Genomic DNA, 20,405 nt, shown 5'->3' on the forward strand with positions numbered 1-20,405 from the left:
CACGATAATGTGAGAAACCACGAAAGCGCTTAGAAGTTCACTATTTTTTTCACAGTGGTTGTTTTGCATATCGTGACATCACCTGTTTACTGTGATCTTATTGCACTCTTTGTACCAGTGCAGGTGTTAATACCGATACACTAAATTAATGTGTCTTTGTGAATGAACTCCTTCAGTACATGTCTTGATCGTGTATACGTGTTGTGCACTGCCTTCTGTTGCTACGTCTTGTGCACCGGCTTCTGTTGCACACGTGTGCACTAGCTTGTTGCACACCTTGTGCACCACCTTGTTGCAAACTTGTGTACCACACCAGCTTGCTGCACTCGTATTGTGCACCACTTTGTTGCACACGTGTGCACTAGCTTGTTGCACACGTGTTCACCAGCTTGTTGTACACGTTGTGCACCACCTTGTTGCACACTTGTGCACCACCTTGTTGCACACTTGTGTACCACCTTGTTGCACACTTGTGTACCACCTTGTTGCACTCGTATTGGGCACCATCTTGTTGCACAGGTATTGTGCACCACGTTGTTGCAGACGTATTGTGCACCACTTCGTTGCACACGTGCACCACCTTGTTGCACACGTGCTGTGCACCTTGTTGCACACGTGCTGTGCACCTTGTTGCACACGTGCTGTGCACCTTGTTACACACGTGTTGTGCACCAGCTCCAGTGTGTAAACCTGCCACTAAATACTTCGTATCTTGACTACAGTACCAGCCAGCCTCTCTGGCCTCAACAGTGACATCTATTTTATACATGATCTAACAAGACTACACCACACTACTTTCTTGATCACCATTGTACACCCAGAAACATCGCCTTCTTGTACACAACACTCACCACTGTCATGTACACTAACATAACCCACCTACCACAAAACCCACACAGGATATATACACCAAGAAGTCTCTCTCTCTCTCTCTCCTCCATTGTATAGATACTGGAAATAGACTTTAGTCTATACTTTATGTATTGAAGTATTCTTGACGGGTGGTGAAGAGGTTGTATGAAGGCTTATTGATCTTTGTGGAGTCAACACAAGTTAAATTTAATTAGCAGACTAACCCTCCCATGACATCCAATCAGATGGTCAGCCCCTATCAGGTCCGTGTCTCCAGGAACCGTGTCCCCAGGAACCGTGTCCCCAGGAACCGTGTCCTCAGGAACCGTGTCCTCAGGAACCGTGTCTCCAGGAACCGTGTCTCCAGGAACCGTGTCTCCAGGAACCGTGTCCTCAGGAACCGTGTCTCCAGGAACCGTGTCTCCAGGAACCGTGTCTCCAGGAACCGTGTCCCCAGGAACCGTGTCTCCAGGAACCGTATCCTCAGGAACCGTGTCCTCAGGAACCGTATCTCCAGGAACCGTGTCTCCAGGAACCGTGTCTCCAGGAACCGTGTCTCCAGGAACCGTGTCTCCAGGAACCGTGTCCTCAGGAACCGTGTCTCCAGGAACCGTGTCCTCAGGAACCGTGTCCCCAGGAACCGTGTCTCCAGGAACCGTGTCCCCAGGAACCGTGTCCTCAGGAACCGTGTCCTCAGGAACCGTGTCTCCAGGAACCGTGTCTCCAGGAACCGTGTCTCCAGGAACCGTGTCCCCAGGAACCGTGTCCTCAGGAACCGTGTCCTCAGGAACCGTGTCCTCAGGAACCGTGTCCCCAGGAACCGTGTCTCCAGGAACCGTGTCTCCAGGAACCGTGTCCTCAGGAACCGTGTCTCCAGGAACCGTATCTCCAGGAACCGTGTCTCCAGGAACCGTGTCTCCAGGAACCGTGTCTCCAGGAACCGTGTCCCCAGGAACCGTGTCTCCAGGAACCGTGTCTCCAGGAACCGTGTCTCCAGGAACCGTGTCTCCAGGAACCGTGTCCCCAGGAACCGTGTCTCCAGGAACCGTATCTCCAGGAACCGTGTCTCCAGGAACCGTGTCTCCAGGAACCGTGTCCCCAGGAACCGTGTCTCCAGGAACCGTGTCTCCAGGAACCGTGTCTCCAGGAACCGTGTCTCCAGGAACCGTGTCCCCAGGAACCGTGTCTCCAGGAACCGTGTCTCCAGGAACCGTGTCTCCAGGAACCGTGTCCCCAGGAACCGTGTCTCCAGGAACCGTGTCCCCAGGAACCGTGTCTCCAGGAACCGTGCCTCCAGGAACCGTGTCTCCAGGAACCGTGTCCCCAGGAACCGTGTCCTCAGGAACCGTGTCCTCAGGAACCGTGTCCTCAGGAACCGTGTCGTGCACGAAGAGGGGGACAGGGAGGGGCCAAGTAGTGCGAGAAGGTGGGGTGACGGGAGGGTGAGCCCACCCCCCCCTCCTCCCCCTGCCAACAGCTGTTAACAAGCACCTTGCAGGAGGCGGCAGGGTTGCTACAGGGTGAGAAAGGCGGAGCCCTTGCTGGACACCATCTAAGCCCTCGTTGACACCGGCCTTCACCAGAGTGCTACACGAGACGCCACCAGTGTGACAAGTGATAAGCGTGAGGGAACATGGGTTGGGGGGGAGGGGGGAGGAGGGAGTAGTAACAACCACTTGGTGTTACACTTACATGGCTCCCCCCTCCCCCACCCCCCCTCACTTAACACTGTCTCTCGCTCTGTGTTGATGACAGCTTCATACAGGTCGTCTCTCTTTACAACATCGGCATTTAATACCGACATGTAAACAAGTAAGACGTGTACAATACGTGTCTGTCTTCATTATGAAGACGTTTCGCCCACCAGTAACCTTTTTCAATTTAGTACAGAGCTTATAAGTTGGAGACAGTAAAAGATGAGGTTATCAGTCCCTCAGTCTTGGAAGGTGTTTTGTCTACGAGTTATGCGCAGTCCGAGGCGCAGGCTGGAGAATGAGGCACACAGATACTGGAGTCGTAAGAGAGGTGCAGCAGTTATATTTAAATGATGATTTTCACAATTTTTAAAGGGGTGGAGGGGTAAGCCAGCACAAGGCCTCGGTCAGATGACCAAAAGCTCCACCCGTGGGTCATCACACGATTAAGACTCACGTCAGGAAACACTTGTCCTGTTTCCTGACAAAGCTAACCTAACCTAACCTTACCTAACCTAACGTAACCTAACCTTCCCAAACCTAACCTAACCTCTGGTGGCCTGGTGGTTAACGCTCTCGCTTCACACGGTGAGGGCCTGGGTTCGATTCCCAGCCAGAGTAGAAACATTGGACGTGTTTCTTTCCACCTGTTGTCTATGTTCCCCATCAGTAAAATGGGTACCTGGGTGTTAGTCGACTGGTGTGGGTCGCATCCTGGGACACTGACCTAAGGAGGTCTGGTCACAGACCGGGCCGCGGGGGCGTTGACCCCCGGAACTCTCTCCAGATAAATTCCAGATAAACCCAACCTAACCTTACCTAACCTAACCTAACGTAACCTAACCTTCCCAAACCTAACCCAACCTAACCTTACCTAACCTAACGTAACCTAACCTTACTTAACCTAACCTTCCCAAACCTAACCTAACCCAACCTAACCTTACCTAACCTAACGTAACCTAACCTAACGTAACCTAACCTTCCCAAACCTAACCCAACCTAACCTTACCTAACCTAACCTTACTTAATCTAACCTTCCCAAACCTAACCTTACCTAACCTAACGTAACCTAACCTTACTTAACCTAACCTTCCCAAACCTAACCTTCCCAAACCTAACCTAACCCAACCTAACCTTACTTAACCTAACCTTCCCAAACCTAACCTAACCCAACCTAATCTTACCTAACCTAACGTAACCTAACCTTACTTAACCTAACCTTCCCAAACCTAACCCAACCCAACCTTACCTAGCCTAACGTAACCTAAGCTAACCTTACCTAACCCAACCTAACCTTACCTAACGTAACCTAGCCTGACCTAACCTAGTCTAACCCAACCTAACGTAACGTAACGTAACCTTTGATATACCTTTGAAGAATTTCGAGAGTATATCTACTCTCTGAGCCCGGCCATGGGCCAGGCTCGTCTAGTGCTCGCCTGGTCAACCAGGCTATTGCTGCTGGAGGCCCGCTGCCCCACATATCCATCACAGCCTGGTTGATCTGGCACCTGGTGAAGATACTTGTCTGGTTTCCTTTTGAAGGCTTCAACACTTGTTCCAGTAGTGTTTCTAATATCTTCTGGTAAGATGTCGAAAAGTCTGGGACCCCGGATGATGATACAGTGTTCCCTTATTGTCCCCACCGCACCCCTGCTCCTCACTGGGTTTATTTTACACTTTCTCCCATATCTCTCACTCCAGTATGTTGTTATGGCAGTGTGCAGATTTGGGACCAGACCCTCAAGTACATTCCAGATGTATATTATCATCTCTCTCTCTCTCTCCTCCGCTCCAATGAGTACATGTTCAACACTTGAAGGCATTCCCAGTAGTTTAGGTGCTTTACTGGCTCAATGTGAGCCGTAAACGATCTCTGTATTTGTTCCAGCTCCGATATTTCTCCTGCCCTGAACGGGGCCGTCAGCACTGAGCAACATTCTAAGTGAAGGAGCACTAGCGATTTGAAGAGTGTCACCATCGGCATTGTTTCCCTTGTTTTGAAAGTTCTCAATACCCACCCAGTTATCTTCCTGGCTGTCGTGATCTTTGTCTTGTTATGGTCTTTAAAAGAAAGGTCGGCTGACATAATTATTCCTAGGTCTTTTACGTGTTCCTTACGTTCTATTTGGTGACCCTCTTGAGTTTTGTATATAGTGCTCCTTTTGAGATCTTCATTCTTTCCATACCCAAGCAGCTAGAACTTATCACCATTGAACGTCATGTTGTTTTCCACTGCCCACTGGAAAACCCTGTTTATGTCTTCCTGTACTTTTTCAGTGTCCTCTACCGTACTGACTTTCATGCTTATTTTAGTGTCATCTGCAAATGATGATACAAAAGTGTGCCGGGTGTTTTTGTCTATGTCTGCTATGAGGATGAGGAACAGCAGAGGTGCCAGGACAGTGCCTTGGGGCACTGAGCTTTTGACCTCGCTGATGCTGGATCTTGCCCTGTTCACTACTACTTTTTGTGTTCTGTGTGTTAGAAAACCGAAAATCCATCTGCCTACCTTCCCCGTAATGCCCATGGCCTTCATTTTGTGCGCTATCACTCCATGATCGCATTTGTCAAACGCCTTTGCAAAACCTGTGCAAATCACATCTGCGTTTTGGTCGTCTTCCAATGCCTCCGTAATTCTGTCATAATGGTTCAGCAGCTGTGACAGACATGATCGTCCTGCTCTAAAACCATGCTGGTTCAGGTTATGTTGGTTGTGCTGGTCCATGAAATTTGTAACCTGCCGTCTCATCACTCTTTCGAAGATTTTTTATGATGTGAGAGGTTAGGGCTACTGGTCTGTAATTTTTAGCTAGTGCTCTACTACCTCCCTTGTGCAAAGGAGCTATGTCTGCACTCTTTAAGGCCTCCGGTATTTCACCTAGATCTAAGCTCTTTCTCCAAAGAATACTGAGGGCTCGTGCTAGTGGTACCTTGCACTTCTTTATAAATAGAGCATTCCATGAATCTGGTCCAGGTGCTGAGTGAGTGGGCATGTTTTCCGTTTCTAATCTAACCTAACCTAACGTAAACTAACCTGACCTAACCTAATCTAACCCAACCTAACGTAACCTAACCTAACCTAACCTAACCTTACCTAATCTAACCTAGAGGTGCTGCAATTGGGTGGGACCCACTAGTGATAGTAGGTCATATCAAAGAACTGATTGTAAGGTATATTACTCTGTATCAAGAAATCACGGAGTTGCTGTGTGTATATCCCTCACAACGCTGCTGCTAACCTCACCATCAACTTCTGAACATGACCTACTTCCACAGTGACCACAAATACATTTGTGGTCACAGTAGGGGATCAATGCTAACATTCCTATGGTGTATGTAAATACAATATTAATGTTTACCTGGAGTTTACCTGGAGAGGGTTTCGCGGGTCAACGCCCCCGCGGCCCGGTCTGAGACCAGGCCTCATGGTGGATAAGGGTCTGATGAACCAGGCTGTTACTGCTGGCCGCACGCAAGCTGACGTACGAACCACAGCCCGGTTGGTCAGGTACTGACTTCTTGAAGACAGCCAGGGGTCTATTGGTAAAACCCCTTATGTATGCTGGGAGGCAGTTGAACAGTCTTGGGCCCCAGACACTTATTGTGTTGTCTCTCAGTGTACTCCTGGCGTCCCTGCTTTTCATTGGGGCATGTTGCATCGTCTGCCGTGTCTTTTGGTTTCATATGGAGTGATTTTCGTGTGCAAGTTTGGTACCAATCCCTCCAGGACCTTCCAAGTGTATTATCATGTACTTTATCACGTATCATATATCCGACAATATGTTGGGTAAAAGAACCCAAGTTCAACTAATGTGACATTTTGTGGCAACGTTTCGCCCTCCAGGAGCTTTGTCAAGCCGTTACAAACAATACGGCTTGACAGAGCTCCAGGAGAGCGAAACGTTGTCACAATAAAATATCACATTAGTTGCACTTGTGTCCTTTTACCTATGTAAATATACACAACTATGAATCTTGTAGATAAATGGTTCAGAGACCTGACAAGTTGACAGACACTTGTGTAACACTTGGGTACCATTACTGTGGAAACGTTTCGCCACACAGTGGCTTCATCGGTCCAATACAAAGAAGAATGGTGAAGATCAGAAGGAGTTTGAGGTAATCAGTCCCACAATAAAGATTCCCATGTATTGCACATGTATGAATCTTGGTAGGCAGGCATGGCCCGGTGGTTAGCACACTGACCTGCCAGTTTTAGGACCCCCCTGCCACACATAGCTTCCATTCTCACCCGTTCTGTGACGAGCTGACAGCGTAGAAATAAGGCATTTGACGCTCCATCTCAACCAGATGAGTCTGTCAGTGTGTCAACTCCAACACGCTACATTATGTAGCACAAAGTAATCTCCAACACGCTACATTATGTAGCACAAAGTAATCTCCAACACGCTACACTATGTAGCACAAATTAATCTCCAACACGCTACATTATGTAGCACAAAGTAATCTCCAACACGCTACATTATGTAGCACAAAGTAATCTCCCACACGCTACATTATGTAGCACAAAGTAATCTCCAACACGCTACATTATGTAGCACAAAGTAATCTCCAACACGCTACACTATGTAGCACAAATTAATCTCCAACACGCTACATTATGTAGCACAAAGTAATCTCCAACACGCTACATTATGTAGCACAAAGTAATCTCCAACACGCTACATTATGTAGCACAAAGTAATCTCCAACACGCTACATTATGTAGCACAAAGTAATCTCCAACACGCTACATTATGTAGCACAAAGTAATCTCCAACACGCTACACTATGTAGCACAAATTAATCTCCAGCACACTACATTATGTAGCACAAACACAAAGTAATCTCCAACATGCTACATTATGTAACAAAAAGTAATCTCCAACATTCTACGTTATGTAGCACAAACAGACTAATCCCCAACACGCTACATTATGTAGCACAAAGACTACAACTGGAACAGCACAGCGAGCAGTAGAAGCAACAGTGGTCACCTCCTGTTCTTATTGGTCCCCTCCAGGACATAACGACCCAGCTACACTCTGTAAATAGAGCTTAAAACAGGGTGGTAATAGGCTGTGATCTCCCACCTTAAGGTAGCGCGAGTGCAAGATGCTCCACTACGAAAGTCATTTGTTTATCTACGATTGGATTCGCTGTATCAGCTTAAATGTATTACTGGCAGAGTGCTAGTGAACGATTTTTTTAACCTCATAACGTACACAGGTACCTTTTATCAGGCACCTGAATACTTCCAGCAGGTACTGTAGTTTTGTCTAACACAGTACTGTAGTACTGTCTAACACAGTTCAGTGTTGTCTAACACAGTACTGTAGTTTTGTCTAACACAGTTCAGTGTTGTCTAACAGTAATGTGGTGTTTTATTACGCAGGGTCCTGGACACGCACCATCGCCATGGCAGGGTCATGGGCACGGACCATCACCATGACAGGGTCATGGGCACGGACCATCACCATGACAGGGTCATGGGCACGGACCATCACCATGGAAGGGTCATGGGAACGGACCATCACCATGGCAGGGTCCTGAATACGCACCATCACCATGGCAGGGTCCGGGAAACGGACCATCACCATGGCAGGGTTAGGGGCACGGACCATCACCATAGCAGGGTTATGGGCACGGACCATCACCATGGAAGGGTCATGGGCACGGACCATCACCATGGCAGGGTCCTGGATACACACCATCACCATGGCAGGGTCCGGGACACGGGCCATCACCATGGCAGGGTCATGGGCACGGACCATCACCATGGCAGGGTTCTGGATACGCATCATCGCCATGGCAGGGTTCGGGACACGGACCATCACCATGGCAGGGTCCTGGACACGCACTATCACCACGACAGCGGTCCTAGACGCGCACTATCTCCACGGCAGGGATCCTGGACACGCACAATCACCATGGCAGGGGTCTTGGACACGCACTATCACCATAGAAGGGTTCTGGACACGTACTATCACCACGGCAGGGTCCTGGACACGTACTATCACCACGGCAGGGTCCTGGACACGCACAATCACGGCAGAGTCCTGGACACGCACAATCACCATGGCAGGGTTCTGGACACGCACTATCACCATGGCAGGGTCCTGAACACGCACTATCACCCGGCAGGGTCCTGGACACGCACAATCGCCATGGCAGGGCCCTGAACACTCACTATCACCACGGTAGTCCTGGACACGCAATATCACCATGGCAGGGGGGTCCTGGACACGCACTATCACCATGGCAGGGTCCTGGACATGTACTATCACCATGGCAGGGTCCTGAACACGCACTATCACCACGGCAGTCCTGGACACGCAATATCACCATGGCAGGGGGGTCCTGGACACGCACTATCACCAAGGCAGGGTCCTGGACACGCACTATCACCATGGCAGGGGTCCTGGACACGCACTATCACCATGGCAGCGGTCCTGGACACGCACTATCACCATGGCAGGGGTTCTGGACACGCACTATCACCGTGGCAGGGTCCTGAACAAGCACTATCACCATGGCAGGGGGTTCCTGGACACGCACTATCACCATGTCAGGGTCCTGGACACGCACTATCACCATGGCAGGGGTCCTGGACACGCACTATCACCATGGCAGGGGTCTTGGACACGCACTATCCCCATGGCAGGGGTTATGGACACGCACTATCATGGCAGGGGTTCTGGACACGCACTATCACCATGGCAGGGGTTCTGGACACGCACTATCATCATGGCAGGGGTTCTGGACACGCACTATCACCATGTCAGGGGTCCTGGACACGCACTATCATCATGGCAGTGGTCCTAGACACGCACTATCACCATGGCAGGGGTCCTGGACACGCACTATCACCATGGCAGGGGTTCTGGATACGCACTATCACCATGGCAGGGGTCCTGTACATGCACTATCATGGCAGGGGTCCTGGACACGCAATATCATCATGGCAGGGGTTCTGGGCACGCACAATCATCATGGAAGGGGTCCTGGACACGCACTATCACCATGGCAGGGGTTCTGGATACGCACCATCCTGGTATTATAACGTTTGTGTTTCATTTTAAAACCCAACTCTGAGTTACAAGTTTAAATCAACACAATTAACGAAGGCGACAACGATGGTGGTAGTGGTGGGCTGGTAACGGTGGTTGTAGTTGTAATGATGGTGGTTGTTTTAGGAGGTTATAGTGGTGTATAGTTTTTCCTTCTGATACTCACACAATCACCATCACTACTACCCCCATCACTACCATATTTGTGCTTGGGGATCAACTGCAGCAACGCACTTAAATCCAATAATAACCCAACAAAAAGCCGCAGTAAGAATAAACACTAAATACCATCCCTGGCAACACAACCCCCCACTCTTCATAGATCTAAACTTACTCCCTGTTCAGAACATCCACAATCTGTATCTACAGGACCTTAAATTCCAATATTAACCTTGACCTAAAACGCTTTCTTGGTAGTTGTGACAGGATCCACAGGCATAATACCAAACACAAACATCTCCATGACATTCCCCGTGTCCGACTAAACATCTCTATGACATTCCCCGTGTCCGACTAAACATCTCTATGACATTCCCCGTGTCCGACTAAACATCTCTATGACATTCCCCGTGTCCGACTAAACCTTTACAAAAATTCAATGTGTGTCAAAGGGCCTAAAATCTGGAACACCCTACCTGAAAACTCTAGAACTGCAGACACATTCATCACTTTCAAAACTACAGTTAGAAAACATCTTATCTCCCTGATACACCCCGTCAACCAACTACATGAAAACCACCTGGTGGTTCACACTTACACTCACTCACCCATTGGCTATAAACACAGAAATACGAATCTTAATCTTAAAATAATGAATCCTAACTAGTCATAAGTTTGCCTATGATACTCCAATACAGACACTATGTATTGTGCCAAAACAAAAGCATTCACACTGCTAAACTCACAAACTATAATGTAGTCACTCAGCCTTAATACCATAATTTGTAATGATTTAAAGTTAAGAATTAATCTAAGTCTGCACGAAATGCCTAGCCATGCTAGGTGTCCTAGTGGCCCCCTCTGTAATTAGTATTTTAAAATAGGTAAACCACACAATATCCAAAATCTGTAAACCCCGCATTGTAATCCTTATAGAGAATAAACTTGATTGATTGATAACTACTACCATCACTACCATAACTACTACCACTATCACTACCATTACTACTACCATCACAACTACCACCATACAACCACCACCACTATAACTCACAAACATTATTACTCACATTAGCGATGTCCTGAGCAGCCAACACCACATGCAAGGAAGAGAAGAGTAATATTAGTGACATCAGGGCTAAGACAACATTAGTGACATCATTATTAAAGTAACATTATTGACATTATGGCTAACAGTGACATAACATTATTGACATCATGGCTAAGATAACAGTGACATAACATTATTGACATCATGGCTAACATAACAGTGACATAATTAATAATCTTAGTGATATCATAGCTAAGACAACATTATTGACATCATGGCTAAGATAACAGTGACATAACATTATTGACATCATGGCTAACATAACAGTGACATAATTAATAATCTTAGTGATATCATGGCTAAGATAACATTACAGACATTACTAAGATAACATACATCAAATACTGATGTTGCTTGCTTCAGTGTTACCAACACTGCTCACTCACTACAGTGTTACCAACACTGCTCACTCACTACAGTGTTACCAACACTGATCACTCACTAGTGTTACCAACACTGCTCACTCACTACAGTGTTACCAACACTGATCACTCACTACAGTGTTACCAACACTGCTCACTCACTACAGTGTTACCAACACTGCTCACTCACTACAGTTTTACCAACACTGCTCACTCACTACAGTGTTACCAACACTGATCACTCACTAGTGTTACCAACACTGCTCACTCACTACAGTGTTACCAACACTGATCACTCACTACAGTGTTACCAACACTGATCACTCACTACAGTGTTACCAACACTGCTCACTCACTACAGTTTTACCAACACTGCTCACTCACTACAGTGTTACCAACACTGATCACTCACTAGTGTTACCAACACTGCTCACTCACTACAGTGTTACCAACACTGATCACTCACTACAGTGTTATCAACACTGCTCACTCACTACAGTGTTACCAACACTGCTCACTCACTACAGTGTTACCAACACTGATCACTCACTACAGTGTTACCAACACTGCTCACGCACTACAGTGTTACCAAAACTGCTCACTCACTACAGTGTTATCAACACTGATCACTCACTACAGTGTTACCAACACTGATCACTCACTACAGTGTTACCAACACTGATCACTCACTACAATGTTACCAACACTGATCACTCACTACAGTGTTACCAACACTGATCACTCACTAGTGTTACCAACACTGATCACTCACTAGTGTTACCAACACTGATCACTCACTACAGTGTTACCAACACTGATCACTCACTAGTGTTATCAACACTGATCACTCACTACAGTGTTACCAACGCTGATCACTCACTACAGTGTTACCACCGCTGATCACTCACTAGTGTTACCAACACTGATCACTCACTACAGTGTTACCAACACTGATCACTCACTAGTGTTACCAACACTGATCACTCACTACAGTGTTACCAACACTGATCACTCACTACAGTGTTACCAACACCGATCACTCACTACAGTGTTACCAACACCGATCACTCACTACAGAGTTACCAACACTGATCACTCACTACAGTGTTACCAACACTGATCACTCACTACAGTGTTACCAACACTGATCACTCACTACAGTGTTACCAACACCGATCACTCACTACAGTGTTACCAACACTGATCACTCACTACAGTGTTACCAACACTGATCACTCACTACAGTGTTACCAACACTGATCACTCACTACAGTGTTACCAGCACTGATCACTCACTACAGTGTTACCAACACTGATCACTCACTACAGTGTTACCAACACTGATCACTCACTAGTGTTACCAACACTGATCAGTCACTACAGTGTTACCAACACTGATCACTCACTACAGTGTTACCAACACTGATCACTCACTAGTGTTACCAACACTGATAACTCACTACAGTGTTACCAACACCGATCACTCATTACAGTGTTACCAACACTGATCACTCACTACAGTGTTACCAACACTGATCACTCACTACAGTGTTACCAGCACTGATCACTCACTACAGTGTTACCAACACTGATCACTCACTACAGTGTTACCAACACTGATCACTCATTACAGTGACCAGTGTTACCAACACCGTTACATTAGTCTGGCGGTATTAACAACGTTGGTAATTTAGTTTCAAAATTAATTATGTAAAAACTGTGTCTTGTATTTCGATTTCCACGTGTGATATTAATATTTTTTATTAATAAATTAAAATTAGCCATTACTGAAACACGCACAACTCACCCCCTCCCCTCCCTCCTCCACACTCCCCTACCACCTCCACACTCCCCTCCCTCCTCCACACTCCCCTACCACCTCCCCACTCCCCTCCCTCCTCCACACTCCCCTCCCTCCTCCACACTCCCCTCCCCATTCCCCCCGCCCACACTCCCCTCCCAGGCACTCTCCCACACTCCCCTCCCAGGCCATCTCCCACACTTCCCTCCCAGGCCCTCTCCCACACACCCCTTCCCCCACACACCATTCCCCCCCTTCTATCCAAAAGCCTTTCCCCTCTTACACTCCATCCCCACCCCCTTGAACACCCCTTCCACCACACACCATGGTCACCCCCACACACAACCATGGTCACCCCACACACAACCATGGTCACCCACACAACCATGCTCGCCCCACACAACCATGGTCACCCCACACACAACCATGGTCACCCCACACACAACCATGGTCACCCCACACACAACCATGCTCGCCCCACACACAACCATGGTCACCCCACACAACCATGCTCGCCACACACACACAACCATGCTCACCACACACACACAACCATGCTCGCCACACACACAACCATGCTCGCCATACACACAACCATGTTCGCCCCACGCACAACCATGTTCGCCCAACACACAACCATGTTCGCCACACACACAACCATGGTCACCCCACACACAACCATGGTCACCCCCACACACAACCATGGTCACCCCACACACAACCATGTTCGCCCCACACACAACCATGCTCGCCACACACACAACCATTGTCACCCCACACACAACCATGGTCACCCCACACAACCATGGTAACCCCACACACAACAATGCTCGCCACACACACAACCATGGTCACCCCCCCACACAACCATGGTCACCCCACACACAACCATGGTCACCCCACACACAACCATGCTCGCCACACACAACCATGGTCACCCCACACACAACCATGTTCGCCCCACACACAACCATGTTCGCCACAGATACAACCATGTTCGTCACACACACAACCATGCTCGCCCCACACACAACAATGGTCACCCCCACACAAAACCATGGTCACCCCACACACAACCATGTTCGCCCCACACACAACCATGTTCACCACACACACAACCATGTTCACCACACACACAACCATGGTCACCCCTCACACAACCATGCTCGACACACACAACCATGTTCGCCCCACACACAACCATGGTCACCCCTCACACAACAATGCTCGACACACACAACCATGTTCGCCCCACACAAACCCATGGTCACCCACACACGACCATGTTCGCCACACACACAACCATGCTTGCCACACACACAACCATGCTCGCCACATAACCATGCTCGCCCTCTCCCCCACACACAACCATGGTCACCCCACACACGACCATGTTCGCCACATACACAACCATGCTCGCCACACAACCATGCTTGCCCCCCCACACACAACCATGGTCATCCCACACAACCATGGTCACCCCACACACGACCATGTTCGCCACATACACAACCATGCTCGCCCTCTCCCCACACACAACCATGGTCACCCCACACACAACCATGGTCACCCCACACACAACCATGCTCGCCACACACACACAACCATGCTCACCCCACACACAACCATGCTCGCCCTCTCCCCACACACAACCATGCTCGCAACACAACCATGCTCGCCCTCCCCCACATACAACCATGCTCGCCACACACACACAACCATGCTCGCCACACACACACAACCATGCTCGCCACACACACACAACCATGCTCGCCACACACACACACACACAACCATGCTCGCCCTCCTCCCACACACAACCATGCTCACCCCACACACAACCATGCTCGCCCTCCGCACACACAACCATGCTCGCCCTCCCCCACATACAACCTGCTCGCCCTCCCCACACACAACCATGCTCGCCCTCTCCCCACACACAACCATGCTCGCCCTCCCCCACACACAGCCATGCTCGCCCTCCCCCACACACAACCATGCTCGCCACACACACAACCATGCTCGCCACACACACACACATACACACACACACACACATACACACACACACATACACACACACACACATACACACATACACACACACACACACACACACACACACACACACACACACACACACGCGCGCGCGCATGCACATAAAACAGGCCTAGTGTCTAATCGACATGTGCCTAGGACCAAATGGTAATTAACACACCCATGCTCGCCACAAACACACACACACACACACAACCATGCTCGCCCCACATGCACACACCTACTCACACCATACTTGCCCCCCCCCACTGGAACACACTATACTCATCTCCCACACATGAGAACATAATGGAGCACATGGAGAGAGACTGTCAGTGTAACCCAACACTGTGGGACGGTACACTGTATCTGACCATCCTACTGTGTTCTGGACAGAGATGGTGGTAGGCTGCAACTTTCAGGACTGTAATAAAGTATCAGACAGGGTTACCCACCTGAGGCGCGAAGACAGCAAATGTAGTTCCAATTTTTAAGAAAGGAGACAGACAGGCAGCGTTAAACTACAGACCAGTGTCACTGACTTGTATAGTATGTAAAGTTATGGAAAAGATGTACAGGAGAAGAGTGGTGGAACACACTGAAAGGATTGGGCTCATACACGACAATCAGCACGGCTTCAGAGATGGGAAATCCTGTGTCACAAATCCACTTTGAGTTCTATGATAAGGTAACAGAAGACTGGAGAGAGATGGGTAGATTGCATCCCTTTGGAATGTAAGAAGGCTTTTGACACACAAGAGATTCGTACAAAAATTAGAGGAGCAGACAGGAATAGCAGGGAAGGTACTGCAATGGATCAGGGAATACCTGACAGGAAGGAAACAACGAGTGTTGGTACGTGATGAAGTGTCAGAGTGGGCGCATGTGTCGAGTGGGGTTCCACAAGGGTCAGTCCTAGGTCCAGTGCTGTTTCTTGTATACGTGAATGACATGGAAGGAATAGATTCAGAAGTGTCGCTGATGATGTCAAACTGATGAGGAGAATACAAGCGGGCGAGGATCAGCTAAGATTACAAGGGGATCTGGACAGACTACAAGTCTGGTCCGACAAATGGCTCCTGGAGTTTAACCCCAGTAAGTGCAAAGTCATGAAAATTGGGAAAGGACAAGAAGACCGCAGACGGAGTACAAGTTAAAGGATCAAAGGCTGCAAACGTCACTTAAAGAAAAGGATCTTGGGGTAAACATTATAACGAACATATCCCCTGAGGCACACATCAATCAAATAACCGTTGCAGCATATGGGCGCTTGGCAAATCTGAGAACAGCATTTCGACATCTGAGTAAGGAATCAGTCACGATATTGTACACCGTGTACGTCACGCCCATACTGTAGTATGCAGCACCAGTTTGGAACCCACACTTAGTCAAATACGTCAAGAAATTTGATAAAGTGCAAAAGTTTGCAACAAGATTAGTCCAGGAACTGAAGGGTATGTCTTACGGGGAGAGATGAAGGGAACTCAACCTGATGACACTAGAGGATAGGAGGTATAGGGATGACATGATAACGACGTATAAAATACTGAGAGGAACTGACAAGGTGGGCAGGGCTAGAATGTTTCAGATATGGGATACAGGAACAAGGGGCCACAACTGGAAGTTGAAAACCCAGATGAGTCATAGGAATGTTAGGAAGTATTTCTTTAGCCTCAGAGTTGTCAGGAAGTGGATTAATCTGGAGAGTGAAGTAGTGGAGGCAAATTCCATACACAGCTTTAAAAAGATACATGATAAATCTCATGGAACAGGGAGTGACTTAGTATCGACCAGTGAAGAGACGGGCCAAGAGCTTTGAATCGACCCCTGCAACCACATATAAGTGAGTACGCACACACACACACGTACGTATGTCCAAAGAGGAAATAGTGGGTAGCGCGATATATGAGTGTGATGTATGTTGTGTGTAGGTGATGACTTAGCCAGCACAGCCCAGGTGAGAGCAGACCAGCCTATAAGTCAGCAATAATTATTGCCCTCCTGACAGCCAGGGCGGATCCTTGTTTCTCCTCCCTCGCCCTCCCTCCCTCCCTCACCCACTCCCCTACCTCCTCCCCCGCAAGTGCCTTCCCAGGCATTCCTCCACTTGATTTCCCTCCCTTTCTCCTTCTCCCTCCCCTTTCTCCTTCGCTTCGTGTTTTACCCTGCCTACCCACCCCCTGCACATCCTACACACGACCCCTCCTCTGCCATTTCCTCGCTAGGTAGTAGCTGGCAGATGCTAAGTGTTGTTGGGTTCTAGGTGGTGGATGCTGGGTGCTAGGTATTGGATGCTAGGTGCTAGATTCTAGGTGCTGGAGGCTAGGTGATGGATGTTAGGTGTTTGGTGTAAGGTGCTGGATGCTAGGTGTTAGGTAGTGGGTGTTAGGTACTGGATGCTAGGTTCTGGGTGCTAGTTATACCTGTGAAATTTACCTGTGACTCCACTGGTGTCTTTTCTTACCTAGCAAAACCGGGTTTTTGGTCAATCATCCTTGTACGATGCCGAGTTTTGCTCAATCATCCTCGTCATTTTCTAGCCTTTGCTTGCTTGTGTTCTCTGAACGACACATCCAACATTAATCCCCCAAGTCTTTCAGTCGTTTGTGCTCAAAGCTATGATCTATCTGTGTTCTGTGTTCGTTTAGGGTTCTTCGTTCTTCAAATACCTCAGCAGTTGAAATTTGTTACTCCTGACCATTGTGTTATTTTCACCTGCCCATTAAAAGGCTTTGTTGACATCCGACTGTAAATTTTGTGCATTTACCAGGACGGTCACTGTCATGCTTATTTTGGTACCGTCCGCAGTGACACGAAGCTGTAGCTAGTGTTTTTTTTTTCCCCTGTCTTTTATGAGGAACAATAAAGGCACCAGGACTGTACCTTGGGGTACAATGAGCTTCTACCACCTTTGCCAATATCGTTTTTTTTATTACTACCACTCTGTGATGTCTGTTAGAACACTGAATATCTAGGTCCCTACTTTCTATGTTATAATTACCGACCCCTTATTTACCGACCCTTCACTTACCGACCCTTCACTTACCGACCCCTCACTTACTGACCCCTCACTTACTGACCCCTCACTCCATAGCCACGCCAGTCAAATGCATTTGCAAAATCCGCGTAAACTACATCAGTCTTATGGTTTTCTTCCAAAGCCTCTGTGACTGCATCATAATGATCTACTAGTTGTGACAAGCACGATCTTATAGATTTAAATAACCACGATGTCCTGGGTTGTGCAGGTCATGATTTTCCATAAAAAAAAAACTTAATAAGTTGGCGTCTTAACACCCTTTCAAGACTTTTATGATGTGTGGTGTTAGTGCTACTGGTGTGTAATATGTCAGAATTTTACTGCCTCCCTGGTGAAGAGGGGCTAAATCTACACTTTTTAATAACTCGAGAATTAGACCTGAATCAAAACTCCTTCAGAGAACACTTAAGTGCTCGTGCTAATGGTACTTTGTGTTTCTTTACAAATGTTGAAGGTGGTGTGTGTTGGGTGCTAGGTGCTGTGTGCTAGGTGGTGGGTGCTAGGAGCTGGGTGCAGAACGGCAGAGATGCATCATAGTTATAAGAGATGATTGCCTAAGTAAGTGTCTGTTTGTTTAACCTTTGTCGGCGTGATCGATCCTGGCGGCCAGGTAGTAAAGCGGCCTCGGGGGCGGGAAGGGGGGGGTGATGAAAACAGGGAAGGAGGCAGGGAGGCAAGGATAGCTGGGTTGATGGGAGGGAGTGAAGCAAGGAGGGCAGGGAAGGAAAGGGGATGGGAGGGAGAACAGAGTAATAGCTGACAGATAGATAGATATACGAGAATAAATCTGTGCTCAGCAAGATATCTCACCCCCGCTAACACGCAGCCTCTCTTAACCTGGTTTGCTTGGTGCCACGCGGCAGTACGTAAGACAAGCATCGTCTGAGAGGCGCTATGATGTTTGCTGAAGAACCTAAGTTAGCTAGAAACACCTACACCATCTCTCACTCTCTTTCATGATCCACTGACACAATGCCTACAGTATTCCCACCTGGCTCTCAAAGTACCTCTCAGAGCTCAAAGTACGCCTCGCCCCTAAAACTCAAATCTGATGAACCAGTATCCGTGAATCCCTTCTCAGATACCATCCAACTCTCACACCACCGGTTCGAAGTAACTCCCATCGAACACACTGGGTGTTCAAATGCCCTCAACTTCTCAACACCTCCTTCACACCCTCCTTCCAACTCTTCCTTGAATGTCCCATACACCACTTTCCAATGATCCCAAATTTATTTACAGATCTGTCTAATCAATCTCGCTCTATCCTTTAATATGACAGAACATATTCAAGCCTCCGCTCTGGGGGATGGTATACAGGTCACGTTACAGGGGATAGGGAGGCAGGATAAGGGGCGGGTCGCCCTTGATCTACCGGCATAAAAGGGACAGGCTTTGGGGCGTGGCGCCCCCCTGGTTTGACGGGATACAGGTCACGGACTGAGGTGGGGGGTAAGGTGAGGGGCGTGGCGCCCCCTGGTCTGGCAGGGTATGCGAGGAGCATGTTGCAAGTCCTGCGTGATGGATGGGTCCTTCACGCTACGCCTGACATCCTCCACCACAGTATCCTTCCACATTAACCTCCCCGCCCAAGCTACACGCAACACTCTCTCTTCACGGAATCAGATCCCTACATCCTGTTGTAGGATATAGGTAGGATAAGTCCTACATCCTAAAGCAGGCCTAGGACCAGTACATCCTTATCCTGTAGGAGTAGGCCAATCCTACCTTATCCTGCAGGATAAGGTGTAGGGTATGTTCATCCTCACGGTAAGGATATTTTACCAGGTGAAAGAAAAACTGTTATCCTTATACTGATGTTATCCCCACACTGTTATCCCTACACTGATGTTATCCCTACACTAATGTTATCCCCAAACTGATGTTATCCCTACACTGTTATCCCTACACTGATGTTATCCCTACACTGATGTTATCCCTACACTGATGTTATCCCTACACTGTTATCCCTACACTGATGTTATCCCCACACTGATGTTATCCCTACACTGGGTAGGCTCCAGGATGTACACGTTTATAGAGGGGCAACTGATATATCGGATCATTATTTAGTTGTAGCTACAGTTGAGTAAGAGGTAGATGGGAAAAGAGGAAAATGGCAACAACAAGCAAGAGGGAGGTGAAAGTGTATAAACTAAGGGAGGAGGAAGTTCGGGTGAGATATAAGCAACTATTGGCAGAAAGGTGGGCTGGTGCAAGTATGAGCAGTGGGGGGGTTGAAGAGGGTTGGATGAGTTTTAAAAATGCAGTATTAG

General features: G+C 48.1%; 1 protein-coding gene across 1 annotated transcript in view; it reads right to left on the reverse strand.

Annotated features, from left to right (window-relative positions):
• Positions 1-10,821: 10,821 nt before the first annotated feature.
• The window catches only part of LOC128698977 (uncharacterized), a 384,560-nt gene continuing 374,976 nt past the window's right edge, over positions 10,822-20,405 (reverse strand). The window contains exon 6 of the mRNA XM_070090399.1: positions 10,822-10,860. Within this exon, the coding sequence (XP_069946500.1) occupies positions 10,822-10,860 (39 nt within the window). The remainder of the gene's footprint in view (positions 10,861-20,405) is intronic.

This window comes from Cherax quadricarinatus, chromosome 31 (genome assembly GCF_038502225.1).
Source record: "Cherax quadricarinatus isolate ZL_2023a chromosome 31, ASM3850222v1, whole genome shotgun sequence".
NCBI lineage: Eukaryota > Metazoa > Arthropoda > Malacostraca > Decapoda > Parastacidae > Cherax > Cherax quadricarinatus.